The 27,272-nt window shown below is 46.8% G+C and overlaps 1 protein-coding gene across 3 annotated transcripts in view; it reads right to left on the bottom strand.

Annotated features, from left to right (window-relative positions):
- The window catches only part of LOC142774431 (uncharacterized), an 84,979-nt gene that overhangs the window by 5,990 nt on the left and 51,717 nt on the right, over positions 1–27,272 (bottom strand). For all 3 annotated transcript variants that reach the window (XM_075874786.1, XM_075874787.1, XM_075874788.1), the window contains 7 exons: positions 21,521–21,830; positions 13,383–13,512; positions 12,643–12,688; positions 11,350–11,421; positions 10,486–10,528; positions 9,818–9,958; positions 3,621–3,759 (listed from right to left, as the gene is read on the bottom strand). In XM_075874786.1, coding sequence (XP_075730901.1) covers positions 3,621–3,759; positions 9,818–9,958; positions 10,486–10,528; positions 11,350–11,421; positions 12,643–12,688; positions 13,383–13,512; positions 21,521–21,830 — 881 coding nt within the window. The remainder of the gene's footprint in view (positions 1–3,620; positions 3,760–9,817; positions 9,959–10,485; positions 10,529–11,349; positions 11,422–12,642; positions 12,689–13,382; positions 13,513–21,520; positions 21,831–27,272) is intronic.

Here is a 27,272-nt window from a genome sequence, read left to right as displayed (position 1 = left end):
CGCCGCTTCCTACTTTCCAGAGCGAGCGTTCTCTTCTGCGTCCCGTCAAAAGTGCATGGGACGGCTGCGATGCCCTCCGCCTATCACTTCGAACCGGACCGGTTCCCGTTGAAACTTTGTGTCGTGCGCGTTGGACGCGCAGTGCCGCAGCCTTGAGAAGAGAGCGTGTGGGGCGTATTTTTTTCTCTACGCCCCAAAGTTATCGAGCATCGCTGCCGAAACTGGCGCCCCCTTGACTCCACTTCACACCGCGCGGGCTTGGATCCTTATCTTGTTTTCTTGTATAGCTGTTTCTTTTTTTTTTCGATTTGAACTTCGCTAGGAGTAGCGACGATGTAACCGAGTGTCGATCTTCGTGCCGGTCATGCGAGTCAACTCGAGCCGTCCCGCGTCAAGCCGAGGCAAGTAAGTTACGCGCTAAAATAAGGGTAGACAGGCGGGAGCGGGGGAGGGTAGAAAAAAAGATGGGTGGTTGTCAAGCAGCGGAGAACATCTTGTCGTTGAGGAAGCTTGCCCGCAGTCCTAATTGAATTATATCGAGAGCATTTGCATGAAAGCGAAACGGAGACCCGTCGCTTGTATGCGAGTGTTTTCTTTGTTGTTTTTTTTTTGCTCTTTTGTTCTGTACGAATGCTTCTTGATACGCAGAGGCTAAAGAAGAGCACACGCTGCACTTACCCTTTGTTTTCTTTAGAAATGTTTCATAGTTTCAATTTATGCTTAAGAATACAATTTTGTATTTTTTATACCACCTGACTCTGTAGAAACCAAGTCCCGACTGCTCTTCTAGTGTGTCGACAATGAAGACCTTTCATAACACAAGAAAAAAAAAAGAAAAAAAAGAATGCACAGTGAGAGAGAGAGAGAAAGAGAGAGAAAGAAAGAAAGTCCATTAATCTAGAGCTCTCTGATTTTTCTCGGTGGCACTCATAGAGGAGTGACTTCGTGAAGTACCGACCTAGTTTTTATTTCTGAATTTCAATGCAGGATACAATTGTTTTTGTTCTCACTTCTTTAGCACGCATTTAATCTCGCCTGTCAGAGTTTGAAGACAGAGCCGACTCATCACGACTAAGTCTGACGTTCGTACACTTCGCATTGGTGATTTGTATCAAGTGCCTGACGTACGCGTACGAAGATAATTTGGTCTTGTTTTTTTTTCTTGTTCTACAGTTCATTCCCTGCCTTTTTGGTGGCGGGGAAGGCGTTTCGTCTGCGCTATAGCTGCGATCGTTGCATGTTCCCGCATGCTATCATTGCACATAGAATGTGCGACGCTTGGCGCAGTGTTATCGCAATAGAGACTTTATACAGAACCTCACGGCGATACTGACGCCGACGGCGAAATTGTGGATGCAGTGTCTATGCAATGCTATTGCAGTAAACGTTCTTACGTTACTTCCGATCAAAACTGGCGTGCATTTGAACCACGCGCTTGCATGCCATGATTTTTGCTTCACCTTTAAGCGTCCATCTTCTGCGGGCCGCAGTTGGCGTCGCTGTCACAAGGTTGCGCCAAGATCGCCGTTGTGGTCGAATGACTTTATGCTTTAACAGTTTAATTTAGGCCATGCTCCTTTGTGTGTCTATAATTTCGGTATTATATAAGCCTAACAAGTTTACGGACATTCGAGAGTTTCGTAATTTCAACGGTTTAAAAAAAAAGGAGAAATTTAATCACCACCTTACGCCCTATTCGTCGCATGGTGTCAGCTGTGGCGGCTTGCAACTGGGCTTTTAGTGCCGGCAAAGCAACGTCTTCTACTGTTTTTACTGCACTGTACTTTAAAATGTTTTTATACCTCTGAACTCATTTGCGTAGCGCCCGATTACAAGCAGCTATATATATTTTATTTTTCTTTTATTTATACTTCAGCATTACGTTACCAGATGCCACTAGGAACTGCCCAATCACAAAGCATTCACAAAGCACATGAATTCACAAGGAGCAGCTGCATGCAGTACGATGTTATAAAACAGTAAAACTGCAACACATAACGACGTATCATGAAAAAAAGCAGTTATGAAAAAAAACGTGCTTTTAGTCAATACTTCGTTTTCGTAGCCTAAATGAGACGTAAAGGTGCAGTAATAGAATGCTGCATAACTAATGAATGTTGCAACACGGCACGAAATTCGGGCTATTTGGCTCACATTTGCATCAATAATCACAGCGCTCATTTGGTAACACATGGACGCTTTAATAACCTCTGCATTTGAATTAGAGCATGTTTTTTTCCCGACTCATACATTGTAGAGGCATCGACAAGACTGATGGCGATCAAACGACATAAGAGTGTCTCCCGTTGCGCCAATGGACATTGTGAGGAACATGCGTAAAGCGTGAGAGGACCTTCTTGAGTGTTGCCACTCTTGTATCTGATATGGGTTCCTTTCTTCAGAACTCACCTTTTATTGTAACAGTTTGTATATTGTGTTAGCCCGATTAAAAGGAGCCACGCATATTGGTATGATCATTTACACAGGTCAACACATTTGTCTAGCGCCCTGGAACAGCCCTCTTCGACACGTTACGGCACGTTTCGGTGTCGTGCATACCGATAATGAGTAGCTCGAGATAGCCCGAATTTGTGCACATGTTCTATATAAGCGGCCATGCCCGGTACAATTTGGCTTTTTTAGAACCAAGTGTAATAGAGAAACGGCGTAAGTTCAGCCCGCAGCGCGCCGCTGCATTGTTCTAGACAACTTTGTTGACCTGGCAACATGTATTCATCTACCCGGACAGCTGCGACAAACGTAGGAAAACTGTGCAGGACACGCAGCCCAGATGGTGCATTCAGGGTGAGGTCAGTAGATGATGCAAGCTGCTTTCTCATCTCTCAGCAACATCTTTTCTCCCCTTCATCCCTTCCCCAGTGCAGGGTAGCAAACCGGATGTGCGTCTGGTTAACCTCCCTGCCTTTCTTTGCATCTTTATCTCTCTCTCTCTCTCTCTTGCATGCTCAGAGGCGAGGTGGGGTCAAAGAGTGCCTTATGAATGGTACTACATACATACGGTTAACAACGACGTATCTAAAGGGTCAGCTGGAACGTGCGCGAAGAGAGAGTACGACGCGACGCACGTTGGTGCTTCGCAGTATATACTCACTGACGTTGCGGTCGGTGGACAAAACCTTTGCCAAAGTAACTTTTACTTGACAAAGGCTGGTCCACCAGCCGAAACGTCAGTGAATATACCGTGAAAAAAACCAACGTGCGTCGTACTCTCTCGCGTTCCTCGTTCTACAGGGGCCAGCGTGATTTTTTCCCCTGTAACTATAAACAGAGAAAAAAACGAAAAAAATAAACGAAACAAAACTAGCTTGTGAAAGCAGCGCTGCTGCCTCACTACGATGCTTAGAGAAAAGGACACGGATGCAACGTGTTATGCAAAGCGCGGCCATCCCAAAGCAGCTCATTGGGCCACTGCTCCAGTAACCCGTCACCGAAAATGTAAAGCAATGGTGTCGCTGACGGATTTTTAATCCGGTCTGCTGCTCTCGTGAAAACACCTGTCGCTTTTGCGGATGGCGATACAATACCGCGAGAAAAGGGAACAAAAACAAACGAACAAACAAAAGAAAGAAGAAAGGCGTTATGAGAAGGAGGAAACTCACCCATCACGCCCCGTGGACGACTGTTCACCGCCGGCCCGAGAGTCGGCGTTCCCGTCGGCGCTCCCCGTTCGATCCCGAATTCCCGAAGGCGACTGGGGATCCTTCCCGCCTCCTCCAGGAGATCCCGATCGGCAACGCTCTGCAGGAGAAGAAGTGGGAAAGTGAGAAAAAGAACCGTAAGCACGAAAGAATGGAAAAACTTACGAAACTCTGAATGCACTGCGCAACAGAGCTACGTACATAACATGTAGAAAGAAATAATATGTATCAGATAAAGTAGCACACATTTTAGTACGAACCAATCTGTTTGCGAAAAAAAGTACACATTAAATAAAAAAAGAAAATCATCCCCACCGCCACACACGACAAATATTAGTAAAAAAACAGAAATAGCAAAATGATACAAAGCTCCTCGTGGGTGGCGTCTATAGAAACGTGGCTCGGCGATGTGACGAAGCCGGTTGCGCACTCTCTGTAGGGATCGGGCGGTCGCTTACCCGTTTCTCCCAACCTTTTAACTCCCCATTTTCGTTCAGCGGTCAAATCCTCGTTTTTCTTGGCCCCTTTCGAATATGTCGCCCCCTCCCGGTATGTATAGCGTCGTGTCGAGCGGTATTGAAGCATTTTTGTTTGCATTGCGCAAAACTGTCTTCGGTGTACAAGGTGTAAATAAGGTGGACATTAATCTACTTAAACTATATGATAGCGCTTTAATGGTGGTTTTGGGACGTTAAACCCCGCATATCAATCAATCAATCGCTCTAATGACAAAAAATGAGAGTAATAAAATTCGGCAGTTGCCATGTACCTGGGAATCGAAGTTATGTGAAGCATGCGGAGGAAACGTGATCGTGTGGCATTTTTTTACTGAGCTACACGTCATGAAATTACACTAAATATATATACAAGTGTTGCATGCATACACATATGTTGAAGAGTTGCAGATATTTATATAACCAGTTGTTTGCACTTGCGCAACGATGCCAACAGGAACATGCGTATTAGCAACATCAGAAGCTTATTTGAAGCACTCATGCTTGCGAAAATGGTGGCCCTAGACACTGTTACATAAATCAATTTCAGTGCATGGCAAGTAACCACATTTGACGTTAGCCCGACGTGACGGCTGTATCAAAGGAGTACATATGTAATGTTTATAAAATTGGGTAGGCAGCACTGCAACCACAATTGATGTTTCTCGAAGATTAGCGTCTATATGAAAAGTAGGTCTGAGACCTGGCGCAGCTCTATGGTACAATGCTTCACTACCACGCAAAATGCTTGGGTCAGATTCCAGCTGGGACCCTGACGTTTATTCTTTGCATTCTTCGAGTCGATTCTACCGATGTCGGGTATTTCTTAACGCTCTAGCGTTAAAATTACCCATGTGTGGGATCGTCCTTCCTGGTTAGATACTAAGTGTCAATCACCTGTGGCACATACCCGCATACCAGCGGCACATACCCACCTGTGGGTATGTGCCACTGTCTGGCGCGAAGTGTTTGACGACGTACGTGACGGGATTGTGAAATTAATCATGTCTTGACCAGCGCGTCTTATTCGTCAAACCATCTTACCCTCCCATGCTAATTTTCGTTCACGCGAAGTTAAGGGGGTAACCACGAGAGCACCCAAGCGTAAGCAGATAGATAGATAGATAGATAGATAGATAGATAGATAGATAGATAGATAGATAGATAGATAGATAGATAGATAGATAGATAGATAGATACGCGAAAAGTCGCCGAAGTTCGCTAAGAAATGCTTCGCATTTAATAATATGCGGGGTTTTGCACGCCTGAATCTAGGAGGTGATTACAAGGCATGCCGTTGTGGAGGGCTACGGAAATTTTGATAATCTGGTGTTTTCGCAGTGCACTACATCACACAGTGCATTTGCGTCTACGAGGGTTGTACGAAAAACCAGGTTCCCTATGAGCTATAGCCTCGAGGAAAAGGTGCTAGGCTAAATCCGACAACAGTGCTGGGCGCAGTCATTCATCCTCTCTCGAGCCCGCCCGTCCTCGACTCGCTACGTCGCTCAGTTTAGCAGCCGTCAGGGATGAAAGTGCAGATCGCAGATGCCTCCAAGTGCGAGATTCGAGCAGTAATTAACTTTCTCCAGCCAAGGAAGATACCGTCTGTGGAGATTCATCGGCAAGTGACTGCGGTTTATATGCTGAAGAGTGCATGTCTGTTCAATACACTCGCAAACGACGCAAGGCTTCTAGTTGCGGAGAGGCAGCTTCTCCTTCTAGCAGGAAGGCAACGAGAAGAAGATGTTGGACCATCGTCACGGGAGATGGAACGTGGCTGTTTCGTCACAGCCCCGAAACGAAACAACAGCCTAGACAATGACGTCACTCTGGTTCTCCACCACCGCCCTTCAAGAGCGATGGTGAAGGCTGAGCAGTGGTCACGCACTTCCTCAACGGGTTGGCGGGAGATTTCTGCGACTTGAGCATACAAAAGCCAGAGCACCGTCTTCAAAAGTGCGCCAAAAAAAAAAAAAAAGACTATGTTGAAAAAGACAGACAAATGAAGCAAACGTTTCAACGAAGTCAATGAACAGCAACAACACATTTTATGTATTAGTAAAAAATATGAAAATCTTCCTTTTGGTACCACCCTCGTACCATTTCGGCAAGTGATAAAGGAGCAAAATGCTATTAAACACACTGAATAGATTCGGGGGTAAATTGAGTCTCAATCATGCGTTAACCAACATCGCGGGCAGTGGTACAAAAGGAGGAACACGATATATTCAGGAAACGTTGCTAAATCTAGCGTAAGCAGTTATTCACTGTTGTACATAAAAAGTACGCACATTACTACTTTTACGAGCCATGGACAGGGATTTCTTCCTCGTGTTGCAATGCACAGCTGCGTAATCATTGGACCACAGCGAAAACACTTTTCGGAATATTTCAACGTAATACACCTCACTAATATCAATATCTGGTGTTTAACGTCCCAAAACCATGATATGATTATAAGGGACGCAGTAGTAGAGGGCTCGGGAATCGTCGAGCATCGGACCGCTATGATCTCGCCTCCGCTGAAATGACACCGCCGCGGCCTGGATCGAAGCCACTACCTTCGCGTCAGCAGCAGAGCGACGTAACCAGTGATCGACGGTGGCGGACGAGTAATGCACCTTGGAAAGTGGGTAGTGTGGCATGTAAGAGCAATTTGTTTTGTAGCTCATGCGCAGGCATTCCTACTGAGCACATACGCAATGGTGTCGCTTCAGAACATTTGGAAGTAAGTTGGCACACGCGGCGGCAACTATAGTGGCGTTTGATAGACTCGAATACTTTCCCAATAGTTTGAAATCTTACACTAAACGTTAATTCGCGGAGACTTTCTGATTTCTCTGCTTAACGTGTAGACTATGAGAGTACGTAAGCTTTTTCCCACGCCTTTTGTACGGTAATCGATGCGGTTCTGCTAAGCTGCAGGTTCACATGGAATAACCAATCTTGACCGATAGCGTGACGATGATAAATGCTTCCTTTTTTTTCACAAGAGCTTTCGGGTGGGGCGAGCAGGATTTGTCTTACGTATTCGATAATGCCATGAACCACAGTTGGTAACCTTTACCAACTGTCACAGCAGCCGAAGTGCAAGGCCGTCTCGAAACGAAGAAGCAACCGAAAGAAACGAATGGTTGTGTGAATCCCGGAGGACAGGACGGCCGTTCTTGTTCGTTCCAGTGAATTCAACGTTGCCCATGGTCTGTCGCATATCCCCGTATAAATCTTCCTCCCTTTTCTTTACCACCGCGAAGAACGTCCTTTTAATAAGTGGACCCTTCGCGCGCTGCCGGGTCAGAGTACGTAGTATCTCCGCCCGGCTGGCTCAGGGCGCAGCTAGGCCGCATAACGGGGACTCAACGGGGCAGAAAGGATTTCGGGAAACGCAGGTGGGGAGAAAGGGTAGGAAAGCCCAGCCGAAAGAGGGAGAGAGGGAAGCAAGGCGGCGGAACAGAGGCCGAACAACGCCGGCTCGGTGACGCAGCAAGCGAGGTCAGTGAGGCGAGTGGCAATACTGTGCGCATCCTCGCGTTCAACTCGGCGTTTCCAAGTCTTGCCCGGCCGCGCTCCCTGTTCCCCCGGAGCGTAGCCAGCGTTGCGCCGCCGGCCTTGGCTCTACACCTGAACAGAGACAGTAGTGGCTGCGCCATAGCCTCCGGAACTGCGTGTCATATACGGCACTTCCCGCTTGCGGGATGCTGCACGGAACTAGGGCGAGGGCTTCGCGTGGTTTTGTACGGCGCATGTGTGTGTGTGTTTGGGGAGAGATGGCCCCGATAGAAGCGACCGCTTTTACACGCTGCGTTTCGTCCAAAATATATGTGCCCGGTCGCAGCGTCAATCGCTGTGCTCGGTAGATGATATTGCGGGATGGACAAAGGGCTGTCAGCCATCGATACTCTAGTTGTTTTTTTTTTTTGGGGTGGGGGGGGGGGTTCTTTTGTTTCGTTTGCCGCGGGGTTAGTCGTTCTATTATTTTTTTTCTTTGTTTCTGCCAAAGCGTTGCTAACGCGTTCATGACACAAGTGGAGAAGCACGAATGGAATTCGGGGCAGTCGGGCGCCGTCAGTGTGCTGAAGCACGCACGCACAGGCGGCTCTCGCATGTATTCAAACAATGAGAAACACGCAAGGAAGCAAAAACAAAAAAAAGAGACAAAAAAGGAAACTGACGCGAGAGGCTGCCGAGAATGTGTGTAGCGTGTGAGCTACGAGCCGGAAAAGACAATGTCACTGCATCCAATTTCGAGGGCTACGCGAAGGCGCGCGCTCTGCAGCTCCCGCTGGAAGTTCACGTGGGGTGAACACGTGCGGATGGGCCACTTATTCGAGCTAACGCGGGTGACTCCGCGGAGGCGCCCGTAAATTGACGGCGCGTGCCGTTCCGGTTCTGCGCATGCGCAGCACGTTCGCGAAACAAAAAAGAAAGGAAGAAAGAAAGCGTGTCTCCATCGTGCGTCATTTACTGTATAGTCATTCTAAAATGAACACTGTATTGCTTAAACTGAGTGCGCGAGAAGTAACGAATCTGTAAGTCGAGAATGTGATGACTACAGAGGTGATCTTGTGGTCTCAACAGCGCGGTTGTTTTCATTACATTCTTTCTGTATAAGAATTCTTGATTAAAGAGTTCCTTTATGATCTTTCAAGCGTTTTCTTGGGACGGCTTTCAGCTCTCCCATAGTAGAGTACTAAGTACTCCAAATTGGTAATCACTTCTTCTAAACAAACATGTTAGTCTTCTAGTCTTCGTACTGACAGACAAAGCAACACAGTACTTACCCTGTCCTTAGCTCTTGACACTTACGAACATGAGATTAGACTGATACATGCATGTATTATTTAAACGTTCCCGTATTGGGAAATATCTGTTGGCAGGCGTTGTGTCACGTTTCCATGTAATGACATGTTTTCATGCTTGAGCGTTCAGGCATGCATACAGAGTCCTACAGGGTGTCATTTCATGGCTCACGGACCCATTTTTGAGTAGGGCTGGCTTTTTATGCTTATTTAGTTTTAGTGCCATTGCGCGCTTAGGTTTTTCTTGCTGCAAGGAAAGACCAACTCGCTTTTTTATCGATTTCTCTTCGAAAAAGAGCGCGCCAACACAAACACACACTCACTCACACGAACACACACGCAAACTCACTCACACAAGCGCTCACCACACTCTCACTCTCTCACACATAAATACACACACTCACCCACACACTCGTTCACATGCTCACTCACTCAGTTGCAAACACACACTCATTCAACCACTCACTCGCACACAAACGCTCACTCACCCACAAACACTCCCTCATACACTCACTCACACTCACGTTCACTTACACTCACACAAATGCACACACATTCACTCACTCACTCACCCACACACACACACACACACACACACACACACACACACACACACACACACACACACACACACACACACACACACACACACACACACACACTTTGCTCTTATCTCTTGGCCAAACACGTGACATAGGTATTTCAATGTGTCGTTGATTTCCCGTTTACTTGGAACTCTCTGGACTAAGGCCATCGCAACCAAGCTGAACAAGCCAGAAATAAAAGGCCCTCGATGCGACCAAACGGTGTAGCACATATATCATTGTACGTTATGTGAGGGTGTATAGGTGTATACACTCACCGGCGGCGGACTCGTAGGAGGCGTCCGACAGCTCAACCTTGAGCGGCGGGGGTCTACTCTGGGGCGTGCCCGGTGGGGAACCACCGTCCGCCGACTGCAGGTCCAGCGGGAGCTCGGCGCGACGACGACGACCGCACAGCGCTGCGTGGCGCATACGAAGCAGACAGAAAAGAGAGGGGGAAAAAGGAAACGTTTTTGGTGGGAGTTTGATCGAACGACTGGTTGTTAGTTCGTTCATTCATTTAATTGGGTATAAGGCATAGAATAAACACTGAGGCCCCGTAGATTGGCTATGAAAGGAACTTTACATTGAAAGGCTCCGGATCAGCGATGCTGACGAAAAAGTTTTTTTTTTTTTTTGCCAGGACATGTCTCAAAATGTAACTATACCGGTCTTTTGTTTTTCGTTTTTTTTTTTGCGCGCGCACTTGGCTTTTGTGGTGATGCGTTTCTATCGAAACGTTAATTTTTAAAGCAATTTCTGAGATTGGTTACACATTTATATAAAGCAAACTTAATTTCTTGATTCTTATGCCATGAAAGAGGTTATATGCTTTTCTTTAACGGCATCGACCCTAGGTGGCCTGTTCATGGAAGAATAGTCGACCACGTCGTATATCTGTAGTTTCAACGTTTATTAAAAAAATCACATATAAGCCTGTACCCACCATTCAATCGCTGATGACGGTTACCGCGAACCTTGAGGTAGGTCTGGAAAATAGAACAGAGAAAAAGAACGGAAATAAAAACATGGGGCCAATTAGGAAAACGTATAGAATGTCCCTTCTTATGACACCTACGTACAATGTACAGTATACATGCAAAAACAAAATAATGGTCTGAAGAGCTCGTTTCTTTTTTAGGCATCACCTAATGAAGCCAACAATGAAGCCAAAGAAAGGACATCTAGAGTGAAGGTTCGTGATCGGGCCACATACACGGCAAAGGTGTATTATGTACATGTTAATTTATTTCCGGTTATATCTTAATTGCCACACCCCTGCTTAAATATTGACGAAATGACCTCAATCTATCTCTTGGCTTCATTGTTTGCTGGCATCGTTAAGTTAAATTCAAGTAAATAACACCAGGACGCTCTGCGGAAAAAAAAGTTTGACAGATACGATTGACGAAATTTGCTTCCTGTTCAAGCTAAAACACATAAAGCTGTATTCACACGACGGACCAAATTGCGATTCGAGTGGGCGGATTTCGTACTACGTCATCATACGTGAGCCGTTCCCACGTTCCCGCTTCGGTCCGCGCGGACCGATTCGTGAAACGACGGAAGGTCCAAATCGCTGTTGGGGTACTCGGAGCGCAATGGCGAAATCCTCGCTTTTAGCGAGAATTCTCTCCGGTCGTGCGAATGCTGCTGCTGTGGAGGGATCCCAAAGGACGCCGCAAGTCACGTGACTGATCCGTCCGCGATCACGCTCGTCGCGTGAATACGGCTTGACAGAGAGATACGGAAATGGCGGATAAAACAAGAACTAGGAAGTGGGTCAGAGCATACAAAGTCAGGCTCTCACCTCCCACCGAGATAGGGGCGATCGTTTGCCGGCCTCGTAGGGTGTTCGGCAGGCAGATTGTGGTTCTGGTTGCTGCCGGGAATAGAAAAAAAGAAAAGAATGCACGTTGATTAAACTCGCGGTGCGACTCAATGACGCGATGTCGTCTTTATGTGTTATGTGAGCAGGAAAGACGCCACGCGAAGTCCAGTTCATAGGACAGTAATATTGTCATAATACGGAAGCGTGGGGCACTTGGTTTCACTGCATAATAAAAATTCGGCGCACACAGCACGAAGACACCAAAAAAAGGCTCACAAGGACCAGCGCTGGCTTTAAAATAATACTTATTTATTAAGAAAAAAACTATATTGTTACAGGACTTAATTATCCCTGCGCATGAGCAGAACGACATGGTACATGCTTTTACATAAAAAGTACGTAAATAATGTATCCTCATTTATATGTGAAGGAGAATACTATGCCGTTCTGCTCACGCGCAGTGATCATGAGGTGCTGTAACGAGTATTGAATAAAGGTCAGTTGACAGTCTGCGCAGGTCCTCGTAAACCTTTTGTTCGTGTCTTCGTGCTGCGAGCGCAGAATTTTCGTTAAGCAATGTTGCGTTGCGCGTAAACTACCGACCATGCAGTACTCAAGGTCCCCGCTGAAGATAGGTGCAGCCCGTATGACAGTGCCGGACATATCACCGGAGAAAGCGGCCGGCCCGTGGCAGAGATTGCGTACGAAGGATGAACGTTACGAATTGTGATCCTGTCATTTTAACTGCAGCGTCGAGTACACTGAGCTTCACATGATGAGTCACAGAACCAGTTTTGGTATTTTTTTTCTATTTGATGCCTGCAAAAAAAGAATTGATTGATTGATTGATTGATGAACTGCGTCTCTAAACACATCCATGCACTAATACAGAGAGGAGGTCCTGTTTAATAGGGATAAAGCTGTCAGCGCCAGCATAGGCTGCGCAAGGTTGCTTTTAGGGTGGAGGAGGGAGAGGGGGGTTAATCGCAGCACGCCCTCCTTCTATTGAGTCAATGTATGGAGCGACAGACTTGGCTCTGCGTCTATTAAATGCGAAGAGGAAGAGGGGGTGGGGGGCCCCATGCTTTGTTTCCGGTTAGTATAGCAATATAATTCTAAGCGGAATTAAAAAAAAAAGCGAGTAGCTTACTGTTCAATGATGTTGAGATTATGGTGTCGCGCACGCGAATTATGCCGTCCGTATAGACTGCACGCCCCGTGCTGAAGAAGCATGAACGCTTTTTTTGGGGGTCCGCATGCAGTTCAACTCACCAGCGGCATGTTGTCCTCGTGTGTCCGGTCGACCCACCGACGACAGCTGCGAAAGGGCGACGTGATAATTAGAGGGTGAGTCTTTAATAAGAACGAAAAAGAAAAAGAAAAAGAACGAGAAAGAAGCAGAGAGAGAGAGCGCGCGAGAAGATGCCACACCGAATGATTAAGAGTATACTACAATATTAAAAAATCATAATACCACCTGAAGAGTCACAATGCTGCTCACTGTGCCTATATTTTTCTCTGTCGCCACTACAGGGTAGTAGATAGTCTTCAGCCACGTGCCCAATACCAGAAACGTTCTTAACTATAATAAGGTTATAATAACGTTGCAGGTTCCGTAATTGCTTACTGTCAAATCGGCTTTTCGAGCCTGCATTATTATTGTGTATGCATTACTGTATTGCGCTTCCACCTTCTTCCGATTCTTTGATGTCCAACCGCACAAAGACATAAAAGGAGACGAAGAAAATAGAGGAAAGGAACAGGTTACCCTTCTCAGTATTTTGGGTGAAGGAAATAGAAACACTTTGTGAAGAAGGAAGGCAAACGACGAATAGAGATCGCGACAAAAGTAAATATAAAGGTTTAATAGAAAACAACGCACCTCATTCGAAAATTAGGCGCGTATAGCACTCTCGGAAGCATTACAGCCGTACTTAAGGAGTGCACGTACGAATTATCGTTGTACGCAAAGTGTGCTCGTTCGATGGCCCACATTAAACACATATACAGACCTGTAGAAGTCTGCGAGCTTGTCCATCTCTAGCTGGAAGTGGTCGGCCATCTGCGCCTGCGCCAAGGTGATTCCACACACGGGACAGCTGGTGGCCTGGCCCAGCGTCCACTTCGGAGACCCGAGGGGGCCTGCGCGGGTGTAGAGAGAGAGAGAGAGAGAAAACGAGAGAGACGCTAGCTTTAATGAAGTAAGGCGGCAGTATTGCTGGTGATCGCTACCATTAACACGTCACATGTAATAGTCAAGGTGTGGCGTTGATGTATACGACACGTGATTAAGGCGAAGTCTCTCATTTAGCGTTGAGCAGCGTGACACGTGACGTATTTGAAAACGTGACGTCAAGACGTGATGTTTAACATGTCGCGTTGAGCTGCGGGACGCATGAGGTAGTTGAAAACGTGACGTCAACGCGTGACATCACGTCCAGCAGTAAAAAGAATCATTATATAGCGCCGTCAGTGTTAGCGGCAAGTGCAATGTAATAGAGTAACCTTATTTAAGTGATCCGGGGCGTAAGTTGGCAGCGAGTAACTAAGGAATATTTAGAAGGGAATAATGTGCTATACAGGGCACAGCTGGCGGGAAGGAATAAGCGAAACACACCATCCCAACGGTCGCAGTGGCAAGAGCGAACGCGTCAGGTTCCCAATACACAGCGGACGAGACAAAAGAAGAAAAGGCAGCCCGTCTCTGAAGGAAAAATCGTTCACGTGCGGCCCTTTTTTTTCGTCAAACGGAACCTCCGCCAACGTGTAGAAAACGCACTGGCGGCACGCCATTCGAGGCAGCGATGACAACAGCTTCTACCAGTGCCACTGAAAAAAATAATAATAATAAGGAAGTAAATAGATAAATGAAAGTTGACCCGGGTCCTGAAGAGGCAAGATGAGGAAGAACGCTGAGGAATGGAAAGTGTTTCGTCCACGAAGAAAACTGGTCGCGGAAGCACCCCGCCTGGGTGGGCGCAAACAGACAACCCGTTTTTTTTTTTGTCCGATGCACCCAAACAAACACCCAGGGGTCGCCGACGTGCTCAGAACGCCTCGCAGACAACAAAAATGGATGCGTGAAAGACGGTCCTTTTGAAGATATTTGAAGAGGGAAAAATAGATGTATACATGTATAGATCTGCGAAAGAAGCGAATCGAGGGGACCGTGCTGTATCCTAGCCCACGTTGCGTCGAGAGAAGTAAAAAAGAAAATCCAAGAGGAAGGAGCTAAAATTGGGAAGATAAAAGCCATGAATAAAGATAACGCAGACGTGGACCGCGGTCGATGGCTCGAGAGGCGACGAGCGAGGCAAAGCTAGGGATGGATTTTTGCGTGCTTCGTCGTGCCGGAGGGAAGTGATAGGCGAGAAATCCCCGCTCTAGCAAGCCCAACGTCCCCTTCAAAATGGAATCTCGGCCAACAAGAAGGACCCGTTTCCCTATTTTTGTTTTCTCTATTTTTCCCTCCACCCCGATAGCTGTAAGAGCGCGCGCGCCCACTGGCGGCGACGACCGTTGATCCGCGAACGAAATTGACACAGGACGAGCTGCGAACGCAGAGCTGACTCTAAAAGGGGAGGGCGGAGAGGGAAAGTCGCCGCCAAGTTTGTTTTATTTTTCCCTTTTTTGTGAGGTAACAGACGAACCTGAACGAAATCGCCTTCTTTTCTGAAGCTCGTCGGCTTCTTCCCCGGTGTTGCAGAATAGGGAATAGTAGAGCAAGAAGGGGGAGTTTAGGGCGGAAAAGGAACATCCCGCCACCCTCCTATGCCACCTGTCAACAACGCCGAGGATTGCGGACACCGACGTCATCACACAAGTAAGCGTAATCAAGGACGTCGATGGACACCGAAAAGAAGATGGGACCCGAGCGCGAGCTCGTCATCTTTTCGCGAACTCGAGAGCAGACGATACCTGCTGACAGCATCGCGGGAGGTCGTCTGCTTCCGTGTCAACTCTATATTTCTTTTTTTCGCATACCGGCAATGGGGGAACTATCAATGACAGGGGCGCGAAATAGAGGAAACATCGAACGGACCAGGTGCGTTTCACCGTGTGGAAGGAGCCGAGCAGGGCGTCTGGGGATTGCCATTTCGCCGCGGACCCCACAACGCCCCCGAGGAGTCTTGTTGGCAAACAAACAGACAAACAAAAAGCCGCGACAAGCGGGTCAACAAAAGCGAAATCGAGCATCGGACGACCGTATAACAAACAGAAGCCGATCGACAGGCGTAGGTAGAAAGGATGCTCGCGAAGCGGTGAGGAGGGAAACAGAAAAAAAAAAAAAACCCTGATTCGGTTTCGGCTGCCAGCGCCGCAAGCAGGAGTGGGCGAATCTCGCAACAGCAACGGGAGCAGGACGGCGGATGACTAGCTAGCAAGGCAGAACCCCCACTCCCCCCTCTTAATCCGTCCGAGCTGTTCTCAATTTACGCAGCTCGGGACAATCCATCTGTGGCCTCCCCGACCCTGTGAAGCGAGCGATCGCTGCTCCTTCTTTTCTCTCCCCGCCTCCCCCCCTCACCGCTTCAAGTCCGTAGCATCTCGGCGAAGACGGGAAAACGATAGGGAAGAAAGAGGGAAGGACGGGCGAAGCGGTCCCTTTTTTTCTTATTTGGTGACTGCGCTAACCTGCGGTCAGATCGCGGCGCGCGACCCTGTCGTTGATGCAACGTCGACCCTCTGCGTGGCTTTTGCTTGTCCGTTCGCATGTACGCGGTCCGCAGCGTGAGGGATTCGCGGGGAGGAGTGGGAGAGCGAGGGGACTTTGATTGCGGCCCGAGTCCGATTTCGAGTACCCGGGCCGTTCTCGCTACGAACGCGCGCCCAGAGCCCTGCGAGCAAGATGGACGAGCGCTCATATCGGCACACTATTACGTCGCCACCGCCATTCTTTGCTGGCTTCTTTGCTTTATTGTGTCGGTCCTCTTATTTTTGCAGACACAGAGTAAGGCGGTATAGCTTGTTTCGACTCTTAGGAGACATGAAGCGAATTGAGCGCCGCCGAAGAGGGACTGTTGATGGGACGGGAGGGAGCTCGGTTCTGGCAGTTGCTGCGTGGCCACCGCAAGTTGGCGGCTGCCAATATGTCCGCAAATAATCGATGATTACTTGTCCGCGTTTTTCTCATCGCGGGGACATTTGATCTGGAACGGAAATATGACCGTTTCCCTTATTACTGTTTTTTTATGGTTTTTCTAAGGCAAGCTTTTGAAACTCGCAGATATGAAGTTGTACGCTAAAAACACGGTGTCGGTGAGCGTACAGAAAAGCAAAGGTGCGCCGGTGACATGCATATTTCCATGCACTGTTTTCCGATAACAGAGGCTCTCTCAGTCGTGGGCTTGGTGATCATCAGCCGTTTTTGATATGCCAATCTGACCCTTTATCGAAGTCGCTTGTCATTTTACGTTGCTACATTTCGTTGTTGCTTAGGTAGGAACGCATGGATGTCATTGTAGCCTGTTGCAATAGTGTCTGGCTTTGATAAGCACGCGGGGGAAGTTCTAATCCATGTCATGGAAACATTAACCTGATAGGAGGCAGTATTGCACAATGCGATAGAACGAAAGAAGAAGGAAAGAAGGAAAGAAAGAAAAAAGAAGGAAAAAGAAAGAAAGAAAGAAAGAAAGAAAGAAAGAAAGAAAGAAAGAAAGAAAGAAAGAAAGAAAGAAAGAAAGTGTTGTTCGTCACGGATGAACACACTGAGGCTTGCTTTTCCCCGTTTTTTTCTATAGGGAAATGACTCTCGATCTTTTTTAATATTGCGTTTTACCACCTTCGCTTCACACCGCTTGACACACGAAAGTTCAATAGATGACGTATGTAGCCATCTCTGGCATGATCGGAAATAGGAATTCACAGGTTCAAGATTAACGCTGTGCTGCGGGTTAATCGTCTTGCACTCATACACCGCAAGGTCCAACCTTTCCGCCGAACTTGTTCCGATGCAGAACAGAGATTTTAACGATATTCGCTTCTCTAGACATTCCACTCGCCTTGCACGCATCTTGATTCAAAATTTCACGGTTCAATCAGCTCGGCTGTCCGTCGAGAAAAGCGTCGATTGATACGTCCTTAAGCTCGCCTTCGGCATCAACTCCAAAGAGGTTTGCATTTGTCACCGCAAAAATCGACTAATCAGTGTTTGTTTTCGCTCTTCCGACTTGCGGACTAAGTGTATCTGAAGAATGTAAGGTATTTCAGTACAAATTCACAAACAAGCATAGTGAAATTACCAGTAGTAACATTCGGAGTTTCAACGGCACCTCGGTGAAATGCTCTTCGCGCAAAAGTAACGAAATTCGATCCGACAGCATGTTACACTCTCGGTATCACATGAAAGCGAAAGCCATACGCACACTCGTTAATGCATTAAGTTATGCAATGGGGCCAGACATCTTTCAAGGAAGGCGTAACGAGGTGCAGTGGAGAAGGCACGTATCGGTAACAGTGATGTTAACCGTCAATCGCATTGCCCCTTCCCCTACCCTGCAGGTGACTTGGTTAAGCACTGTCTACGAGATCAGCTCGCTTTTTAGAGAGCGAAAATTTCATGTGATGACGCCATATTGCGACATCTTGTCAGAAGACGACGTCACAACAAGCCATTATCTCTCCCCACTCTGCTCACTCAGAGAAAGCCACGTGTAACAGTCTCTTAGGAAAAAAAAAAAGAAAACTGCGTTTGTGCGTCAGTGGAGCCAAAGAGCCAGTCAAGCAAGTCGTGAGGCTTATCTCGGCGCACCGGACGCCTGAGAATTTTAAGTGGTGACGTAACGCCGACGTCATGCTTTTACGCGAACTCGGTCTCCACTTTTCTGCGGCATTATAACGGAGCTTATTCCTTACGCTGAGTGAGTGGATATTTTCGAAGCGACGTTTTACCAATATCAACCGGTTTAAAGTTTGTAGACCTGCCATCATGGTCATCACCACAATAGGGTGTGGTGACAGACGTAAGGCTAGCTGTTTCAGTGCGTCCGCTGTGTGGGTGTAGCGGTTGCGAAGCGCGGCTCATCACTAGAAGGTCGTGGTGGGATTCGATTTCTATTATGAAGAAGCCACAATTTCGACGGAGGTGAAATGCTAAGGGCTCGTTGGCTTGGATTTAGGTGCGTGATAAAGAACCCCCGGAAGTTGAAATTTTCTGAGCACTCAGCTATACGGCGTCCTTCGTAATCATGTCGCAGTTTTTGGAAGTAAACCCCCAATTATTATTCAAGTTCGTAATGCATATTCATCGTATAAACATAAAAAAAACAGCGCCAATAACGAGGAACAAGAAAAGAAGGAGACAGACAGCGGCACTGTTATGTCAATCATGTCGTACCAACTCGCCCAAGCAACCACGTTAGCATATTCATCGAATCGAACTGTGTTACCATTGTCACTACCAAAAAAATGATAAAATTTGTTCATCAGCTCCAACCTTGAGAACATCTTCGTTGATCTTCCTCACACAGTTCACCTGCAGTGACTGCTGCACTGGCTACCAGTTTTTTTATCATAGTTATCCTCTTTTTCATCCCAAAATTGGGATTTTGAGGAGGCCAGTCAACTCCCCTTTGTTCAGTGTTCGAGTTCCCTTTTTTCCCCTCCTTGCAATCCTCACTTCTCCACGTCGTCCTACTGCCTCGTCTCGCTTTTTTTTTTCTTTTGTGTTTATCGCGGCACTTACAAAGCTCCTCTGTCAACACCACTTTATCTCTAGGCCCATTCCTCCGGCATTGGTCATAGTGTTTTTCAGGCCGTGTTGAGTTATCGTTGCCCGGCTCACACGAGACCGTCTTTGGCTCATCTCTCTCTCTTTTTCTTTCGCTCGACTTTCGCATCGAATCTTCAACTCCCCATCACTATCTCCCTCCCCCTAGCTTTCATTGCTCTTCGCACGCTTTCACTTTCTCAGCCAAAATGACTCCCCCCTCTCTCTTTCAACGCATGCTGCTTCAACCTTCGTTCTCAATTTAATTTGTTTCGTTTCTTGTAACAACTTCCACTCTGCTATGCGCAAGCACTGTAGCGTGAACGTATAGTATTTGGATTCAGCGTGAACGTATAGTATTTTCAACCACATCCCCTCCCCTTACCCCAATTTGCTCTTTCCCTTTCTCTAACTGTCGGCACCCGTCTTCCACATCTGTATGTCTGTGTTGCTATACCGTAGTTTCCCCAAAATTTCCCCGTTTTTTTCTTTTCTTCCGAGCCCCGTCTTTTTTATTTTCCCCAATTTTCCTTTCTTTCTGGTTTTTCCCCTATTTTCGACTCGCGCGATGGAAACATCTCACCACGCTCTCGACCCTCCCCGATCCAGCGTCAATCCCGAATGCTATTTGTTTTTGCGCCCGCTGACAGCTCTCCCCACCTTGCCCCTGCATGTCCCGAAAAGAAGGAACGCTTTTGTTAGTTGTCCTTTTTTTCCCCTATGTTTCCGCTCGCAAAGCGTGCCGGCCGCGCCGTATCTGTGGCGCGCGTTTCACTCCCAACTTGTATATTGTGTACATTGCTTGCACCCGTTTCGGTGGAGCTGCGGCGACCAGAGCACGTCGGGTCGAGCTGACCCCGGCCACACACACCACCGTACGTTATACGCACAGTACAGGTCCGGTAGAAAACGTGAGCTCTGTCAGAATTGCCGGTGACATCTGCGGGACCCGGGAGTTCACGTTTCTAGCTGCGTTATTCTTTTCTTGTGATGTATGTATCTACGCTTGCCGGCTGCGCTGGCGCGGGGACATATCTTAATTTGTCGTCCCATTCTTTGTGTGTGAGTTGCGGGGCAAAGCTTGGCTCCGACACGCGACGTACGTCGCTTGTTTCTGCGGAGAGCGTCCGACCATGATAGCGTCGATAAAGACGTCTCTTTTTTTTTTCTCCCCGCGGCCTGTGTGCACAGTGGGGGCAGGGACTCAAAACCAATTTGAAAGATTCCGGCTTTTGCTGCTGCCACAGTGGTTTCCCATTTTTCTTTCTGTCGGTGTTTTCGTTCCCTCGTGAGAGACTTTAACGCTCGCCTTCGAATTATAAAGCGACTCCTATGTCGTGCGACTCGGCTGTCAATCACGTGTTAGGCGAGTGGAACGGACTGATATGTAGGAGACTTGTCTAGCGGGATGACTGGTACAGCAAAAGCCGTAACGGTTCGATTGTAAAGTGTACCCGCTGCATACTGAAGGGAACGGTGCTGTGATGTAGGAGGCTTTAGGATGGACAGAGCCGCGTGCTGTAGCAACCTTTTGACGGATAATCGTCTTTTCTCCGGATTGAAACGACGCAAGACGCTCACACGAGCAACGCTCCGGTTGACCACGTATATTCCGCATGAGTGTTTCTTAATCGGGGGGGGGGGGGGGGGGGGCGTCGTATCGATTTCGCCTCGGAGTGATCGCTTGCAGTTCACATGATGTTCCATGTTCCTCAAGAGCATATATACAAGTTGGCCATTGAACGCGCACAGCAGTCTTGAACTGCAGCTCTTCAACGACGATGGGATTTTTCGATGATCGGTGGTCGGCAAGGGAATACGGCTCGCATAGTCGCCCTTTAGGTATACTGTTACATGCATGTGTTTTTACGTTGTACTGCATTTAAGAAAAGTAAACGCCTGACTGTTAAGGGCTGTATTTTTAGTTCATTTAACGCGGTAACCGAGAGAGATGGAGATAGTCTAAAAATCACAATGTGGTTAAACGATCACCTGCTATCCCTCCAACCTCCAATTATTCATATGCAAGAACTTAGCCCCATCGTCCGAATCCAAAAAAGTTTGTCAGGCCATCTGACAGGCCATCTTCGCCAGTGTACTTGCCCAGCGCCAGAAATGATTTGCGTAAGACAGTGCTCACGATTACGTGGGCTAATAATGAAAGGCAAGTATTATGTTTGTCCAACCTTTTCGGAATATCGTGTTACTTGATCTGCCATTGAATAGATAGAAGGATGAAAGGTGACGGAAAGATTTCCAATGCCAATGAAGTATTTCTTTCTATAAGAACGAAATATCCAACCAGCCCATCTGCGCAGAAATTAGGGGAAAAAAACTACGAATTGAGAGCTTTGCGGTTCTGTGAGGCGCTCCCAGCTCCCGATGGAAGGAAGCGTACTAATGCGCGGTCGGCCTAAGCTCTGCAATGGTGCGTCCACTCACCGCTCAGGTGGTCCGTCCTCTTGAGGTCCAGTCCCTTGGCGGGCGAACCGCTGCGGTCCGTTCCGAAGGGCGACGGCGGGGAGGCCGCGCTGTCGCCGGCCGACGACATCAGGTCCTGCACGTGGTGCGGAGACCGCCACCGGTCGTGCAGGCCCGGGGGAAAAGGCAACGTCGGGGCGCCCAGCAGCTGGCTGCGAACGTCGTGGGGCGACGTGCCTCCCTTGTTGGTGCGCTGTTGGTGCGCGGCCGCCGCTGCCTGCTGGTGCGCGTACGAGCGGGCGGCCAGGTCCAGGCACGACGCCATCCGCTCCTGCATTGCATGCAGGCAGAAAAGAGAACGCGCGTTTAGAGAAATTTATTATGCCATAGACAAGTGACGTCAATAACGATTCGACATAATACCGTGGCATACGTGCTTACGGAGACACACGTTTGCGAGAATACCAAACAGGGTTCAGTTTCATGCCCCGCCACGGTGGTCTAGTGACTATAACTCGGCTGCTGACCCGCAGGTCGCGGGATCAAATCCCGGCTGTGGCGGCTGCATTTCCGATGGAGGCGGAAATGTTGTAGGCCCGTGTACTCAGATTTGGGTGCACGTTAAAGAACCCCAGGTGGTCGAAATTTCCGGAGCCCTCCACTACGGCGTCTCTCATAATCATATAGTGGTTTTGGGACGTTAAACCCCAGAAATCAATCAATTAATCAATCAATCAGGGTTCAGTTTCATGGACAGAAAACGTCGAATGACGTGGAGGCAAGACGCACAATCGATACTTCACAAACTAATGCGATGGCTGTTACCGTATTCGTCCCTCGTGCGAAACGGAAGCGTACGTTGTACTGTTTACACTGCGGGGCTACCATACCGCTTTAAGAGGACAGCGTTCCGAAAACACAGCAGCTGCGGAAAATTGCTCGATGCATAGATGGTAAGATTAATGGGGATAATATAGGTCTTGTAGATATGTGGTGGTTAATTGTATATATAACTTGTTCAAGGACCACAGGGTATTGGGTGCCATACTTCGGTGCTTTGTAAAGATATATGTTGTGAGCTTCGTACAGGGTGTATATCATAACTTGAGCCAAGGATTTGAAAATGAAAGGCACTTCAGTGGTGAATCGAACCAAACGCGTACTACTCGCACTATCCTGTAGATGCTCAGGCTATTTTTTATTTATCCCCGCACTAATTAATTATTAATTTTTAATAACTCATCTTTTAAATTATGGAATGGAAATCTGAGATATGAACACTGAGATGTAGAGCTCTTTCAAAAACCACCGACAAAATGGTTTTCTGTACGATACGTCAAGCGCTGTTATTTTTGCCGCGTTGTAAAGAAAGGCTATAGCAGCACTATATATCAGTGCGCTCGCGGTCCGTCACACGGCTTCTTTTCACGTTTCGTGGGCTTTCTCGTTTGCGAGGCACACAAGCGTTAAACTTCGCCTCCTCCTCGGCTTCTCAAGGAGTAAAGACATTGAATTGAATTGAACTAAATTGAAAATTGTGGCCTGCCAACCACGATAGTACGGTGTTTCCGTAATTCCCTTGGCGTAATTTGGCATCGCCAGAGCACCCTAGCAATAATTGTTCCAGAAATTTTACATGCCGAAACAAGAATATAATGAGGCATTCGCTAGTGTGGGACTATACGGTTTAACTTTAACCAACTGTGGTTAAAGTTGAGTCTAAGTACACCCTCCGCTCATAAGTCCACCCTTATGAGCGGAGGGTGTACTTATAAGTACACCCTCCGCTCATAAGTATACCCTCCGCTCATATAGGTCTAAGTGCACCCTCCGCGGCGTACTGTATAGCAGTTATAGTGCTTGCCTGCTGACTCGGATGTCACCGCGGAATCGAATCAGGGCCGCAGCAGTCACAATTGCAATGGAGGTAAGGTGAGAGCTAGAGGGCTAGAGGTCCTTCTACTTAGATTTAGGAGCACGATAAGGAATCCCAGATGGTCCAAACTTACGGAGCCCTCCACTACGGTGGCTCAATAAAGGCCGTGGTTATGGGACTTAATGTCCCGACGAGTTGGAGTAATTTGTTGTGAAAACTACACCATACCTGCTGTTATATGCTTATAAAAAGAAGTTTAGCGATATAGAGTTCTTCGTACTTTACTGCCGGAGAATAGCAAGCCGTTCCAGCTCGCATGCGTTAAGTGGCAATATCCGAGAAAATGTTTTCACAGTTTTTGTTCGGAAGTTATAAATATGATTTTTTGCTCCTAGGGTTTAGATAATTTTTAACTTTAAAGGAACATTTAAGAATACAATTACCTGTCGCGTTTTAGTTAAGTGCAATTTAACTATGCAGAAAACACCACTTTTACTACTACGTGACGGTTTGTAAGCGAGAAAACGTGCGACCGAAAAATGTGGTCGGAGACGCCACCGCGAAATTCCCGCACCAAACACGATGACGTAGTAAATTTGGAGGGTGTCTACGAGGTCCCACGTTAGCTTCCACTCGATAAAAATTAAGCAACTTGTCGTCTTTGGGTGCCATAGCCCTAGCATACAAAGTTTCGGAAAATGTCACCGATCCAATGTCGCGAAAATACAGAAAATACATTTTGAATTATCATACGTCACGCGTGGAAATTTCGGTGCGAAATTTAGAAATGAAACTTCAATTTTCGCTTTCCCCGCTAGTAATTAACTTATGACAGTGAAACTTAAGGCATTAGCGTTCTCAGAGTGCAGCTTATCTATCTAAACCAAATAACTGTTTATCTTTAGTGTCCTTTTATTATATTGTAGTAGCTGAAATGTAAACATTAAATTTATAAAAATTGAAATGTTCTGAAATATTCTGCGCCAAGATTCATAACTAAAAAAATTTGGTGTTACTCAAACGTGGCTAGACAGCCCCTTAGTGAAGGCAACATTCTGTGTTAGCCTCCATAATCATGGTATCTAAACAAATAAGTGCGTTGTCATAAAAAATGTGAAAATGTTTATTTGGCACGTTTGTTTTGCATGGAGTTAGCCATAGCACAGAAGGTTACCGCTTGTTTTCAACGAGTATGCTTAAATTCACAGTTTCACCTATAAAGAAAGAGCATCAAAAATTTTATGCGAAAATTTTGGTTAGCAGAAAACTACTATTGTTTGCGTAACCCTAGGATGCGAAAAAAAAAAGCACGCTTTTACGTTTTGAGAAAAATCGCTTTAAAGATTTGAATCGAATAACCAGTAACGGAGAAGCAGTCAGTATGCCTGAAATTCACTAGGCTTATAGCTTGGGACCTCTTTTGAGGCAGCATAAGCTTGTTTTGAGCGATACAAAAGTATTTTTTTTTCCTAACTCGTTTTGTGTTTCCAGCTGACTGTCATCTCCATGTTCTACAGGGGTCCGTGCTTGCTATATTGACTCTTTAACTTGCTTTTATACTTACTTTTTTGTCCTCAACTTTGCCCTGTTTTATTTCGGTTGTTTTCCTGCCCCTTTGGAATCAGGAAGTGATACCGGGATGGCTCAAAGGTCATGTATATTGGAGTATACCGTACTCTATATCGTCGAAGATTTGTTCTGAATACACCCTAACTTTACCCTTCAAAAGCAAGAGTTGAAATACGTTCGGGGACACGAAGTGGCATGCAAAACATTATCATCATCATCAACAACAACAACAACAAGAAAACGTTGACTGCCAAACAAAAAACGTGCGCAACTTATGTAGAGTGCTGCAGCTGAATAGTACGAATTCTAAAATAAATTGAAAACATCAAGTCTCACAAGATTTACAACGTACTCAGACAACTTATTGTTACGTAATACGTGCTCGAAAAACATTTATAATGGGATTGTACATGTTGTGGAATCAGAAACCTACAGCTTCGGCTCTGGATGCGTCCAACATGGATTTCAAAAATGGTCATAACTTTCGAATGGCTCACACGTCTTTTTTAAAAGAATTCTTGAATGTACAGAAAGTTTGAAAATATGAAATGTCCTGCACCCTCCCCCACCCCCCATTCCCCCAAAAAAGAAAAAAATAATTTTGACCACAAACTACGTTTTCGAAGGTGGTGTTCTTCACTGAACGGGAGCCCGCAAGAGGTGTGCGTACGACACATCCGCAACGCAAACTCAAAGCTTTACGCTGCACTTCTATGAAGCTGTCGGTGTGTTCAGAAAAATGGTGGATGATTTGGAGTACTACACACAATTAACTACAGAAGAGCACTGAGCCATCCCAAGGACCTTGTGTTCTTAGAATTGACAGCTGACGATATAAGTACGCATACTGTATGACACATAGTCGTCCCAACGTGAAAATTCTGTAACAGAATTGCGATCGCTTTAGAGCACCATACGTACTCCTTTATAGGAGATCCATCTGCTATCCCGGTGAGCGACAGTCTTTCCAACTGTGTGTTTAGAAAAGTGTTTAACGATTTTGAGTACTTCGTACTCAACTATGCAAGTTCAGTGAGCCGTCCCTCGCACACCAGCACAATCACGTTAGGCAGAGACTTACGACGATGCCAAACTGTGTGTTCAAAAGAAGGGGGTAACGATTTAGAGTACTGCTCTACTATGGGAGAGCATAAAGCCGTTCCGTGGGCCTCACACTTGATGAAGCTCTGTTGCCTTGAACGCTGAGTGTGTTTAGAAAGAGTAGTTAACGATTTAGAGTATTCGGTACTCTAGTATGGGAAACACGATCCATCCCATGACGTCACAGTTACTCACCGATCTAATGGACATGAGAGGCGTTCGTTTAGAAAAAGTTTATTCTATCATGGGACGCAACAAACCTAAGGAACGAGAAGAGGGGGGGGGGGGGGGTTAGAAAAAGGGGGTAACGATTTAGAGCACGCGGTACTCTACTATGGGAGAGCTTAAAGCCGTCCCGACAAAAGTCTTACTTTCCCATGATTGTTTGCTACCCTAAGAACATTAATGGAGTTGAACTATGTCACCAATACAACCTAGCTACAACTGATCACATAGTAAGCAACCTCCTCAAACGTTCTAGCATCATTGCGAATGTTATTAAATTATTCAATATGTTTTTCAGAAACTGGAACAAATGAACAAACGCGATGATGACACCAGCATCATAGTTTGCACCTTTTAACTGCTCGTAAATACTACCAAATGTCATAAAACAATTTACGTTTCGCATTTTCCAAGCGCACAAAACCCAAAGTTCTCATTCAGCGTCCCCTCTATCTTTCTGTGTCTGTGCGGAAGGGGAGGAGCGCAATGGGAACTGGCCATCGGCGTTAGTGCGGCTTTCATTCGCCAGGCACCGCCACTGACGTAGACCTGCCGTCGCAGCGTCGCATTCGGAAACCGATGCCCCGGCTTCATTCCGAGCTGCTAAATGGTTCTCATTCCGGCTGTATTCGTGTTCTTTACGGTACAGCGACGAAACATAAACGGGAATCGTGAAAAAACTTGTAGTGCTGGGTGACCAGCCAATTTCAAAGGCATGTGTCCTTCGCGGTTATTTGATCGAAGCGCAAGCGCGTAGTCCGTTTGGCCGATACCAGAGAGTGCGTGCCAGAGATGCGCGGAAAAATTTGTTGTCACGGTTATCTCCCCTTGACTGTCCGAAAAAAAAAACGATTTTCAAAAGCAGCATTTACCAGGAGCCAATACTCAAAGCTTGGGCGCTTAGCGTCGCCTTATGCATACCGTCCCCGGATGTGACGGAGCACAATAGAAGACCTATACAGTTCACACGCTAAAGACAACAAAATATCTCTGGATTGCTTC

This window comes from Rhipicephalus microplus, chromosome 10 (genome assembly GCF_043290135.1).
Source record: "Rhipicephalus microplus isolate Deutch F79 chromosome 10, USDA_Rmic, whole genome shotgun sequence".
NCBI lineage: Eukaryota > Metazoa > Arthropoda > Arachnida > Ixodida > Ixodidae > Rhipicephalus > Rhipicephalus microplus.
The sequence above is the reverse complement of the archived record's forward strand: the minus strand, read 5'-3'. Positions and strand labels throughout refer to the sequence as shown.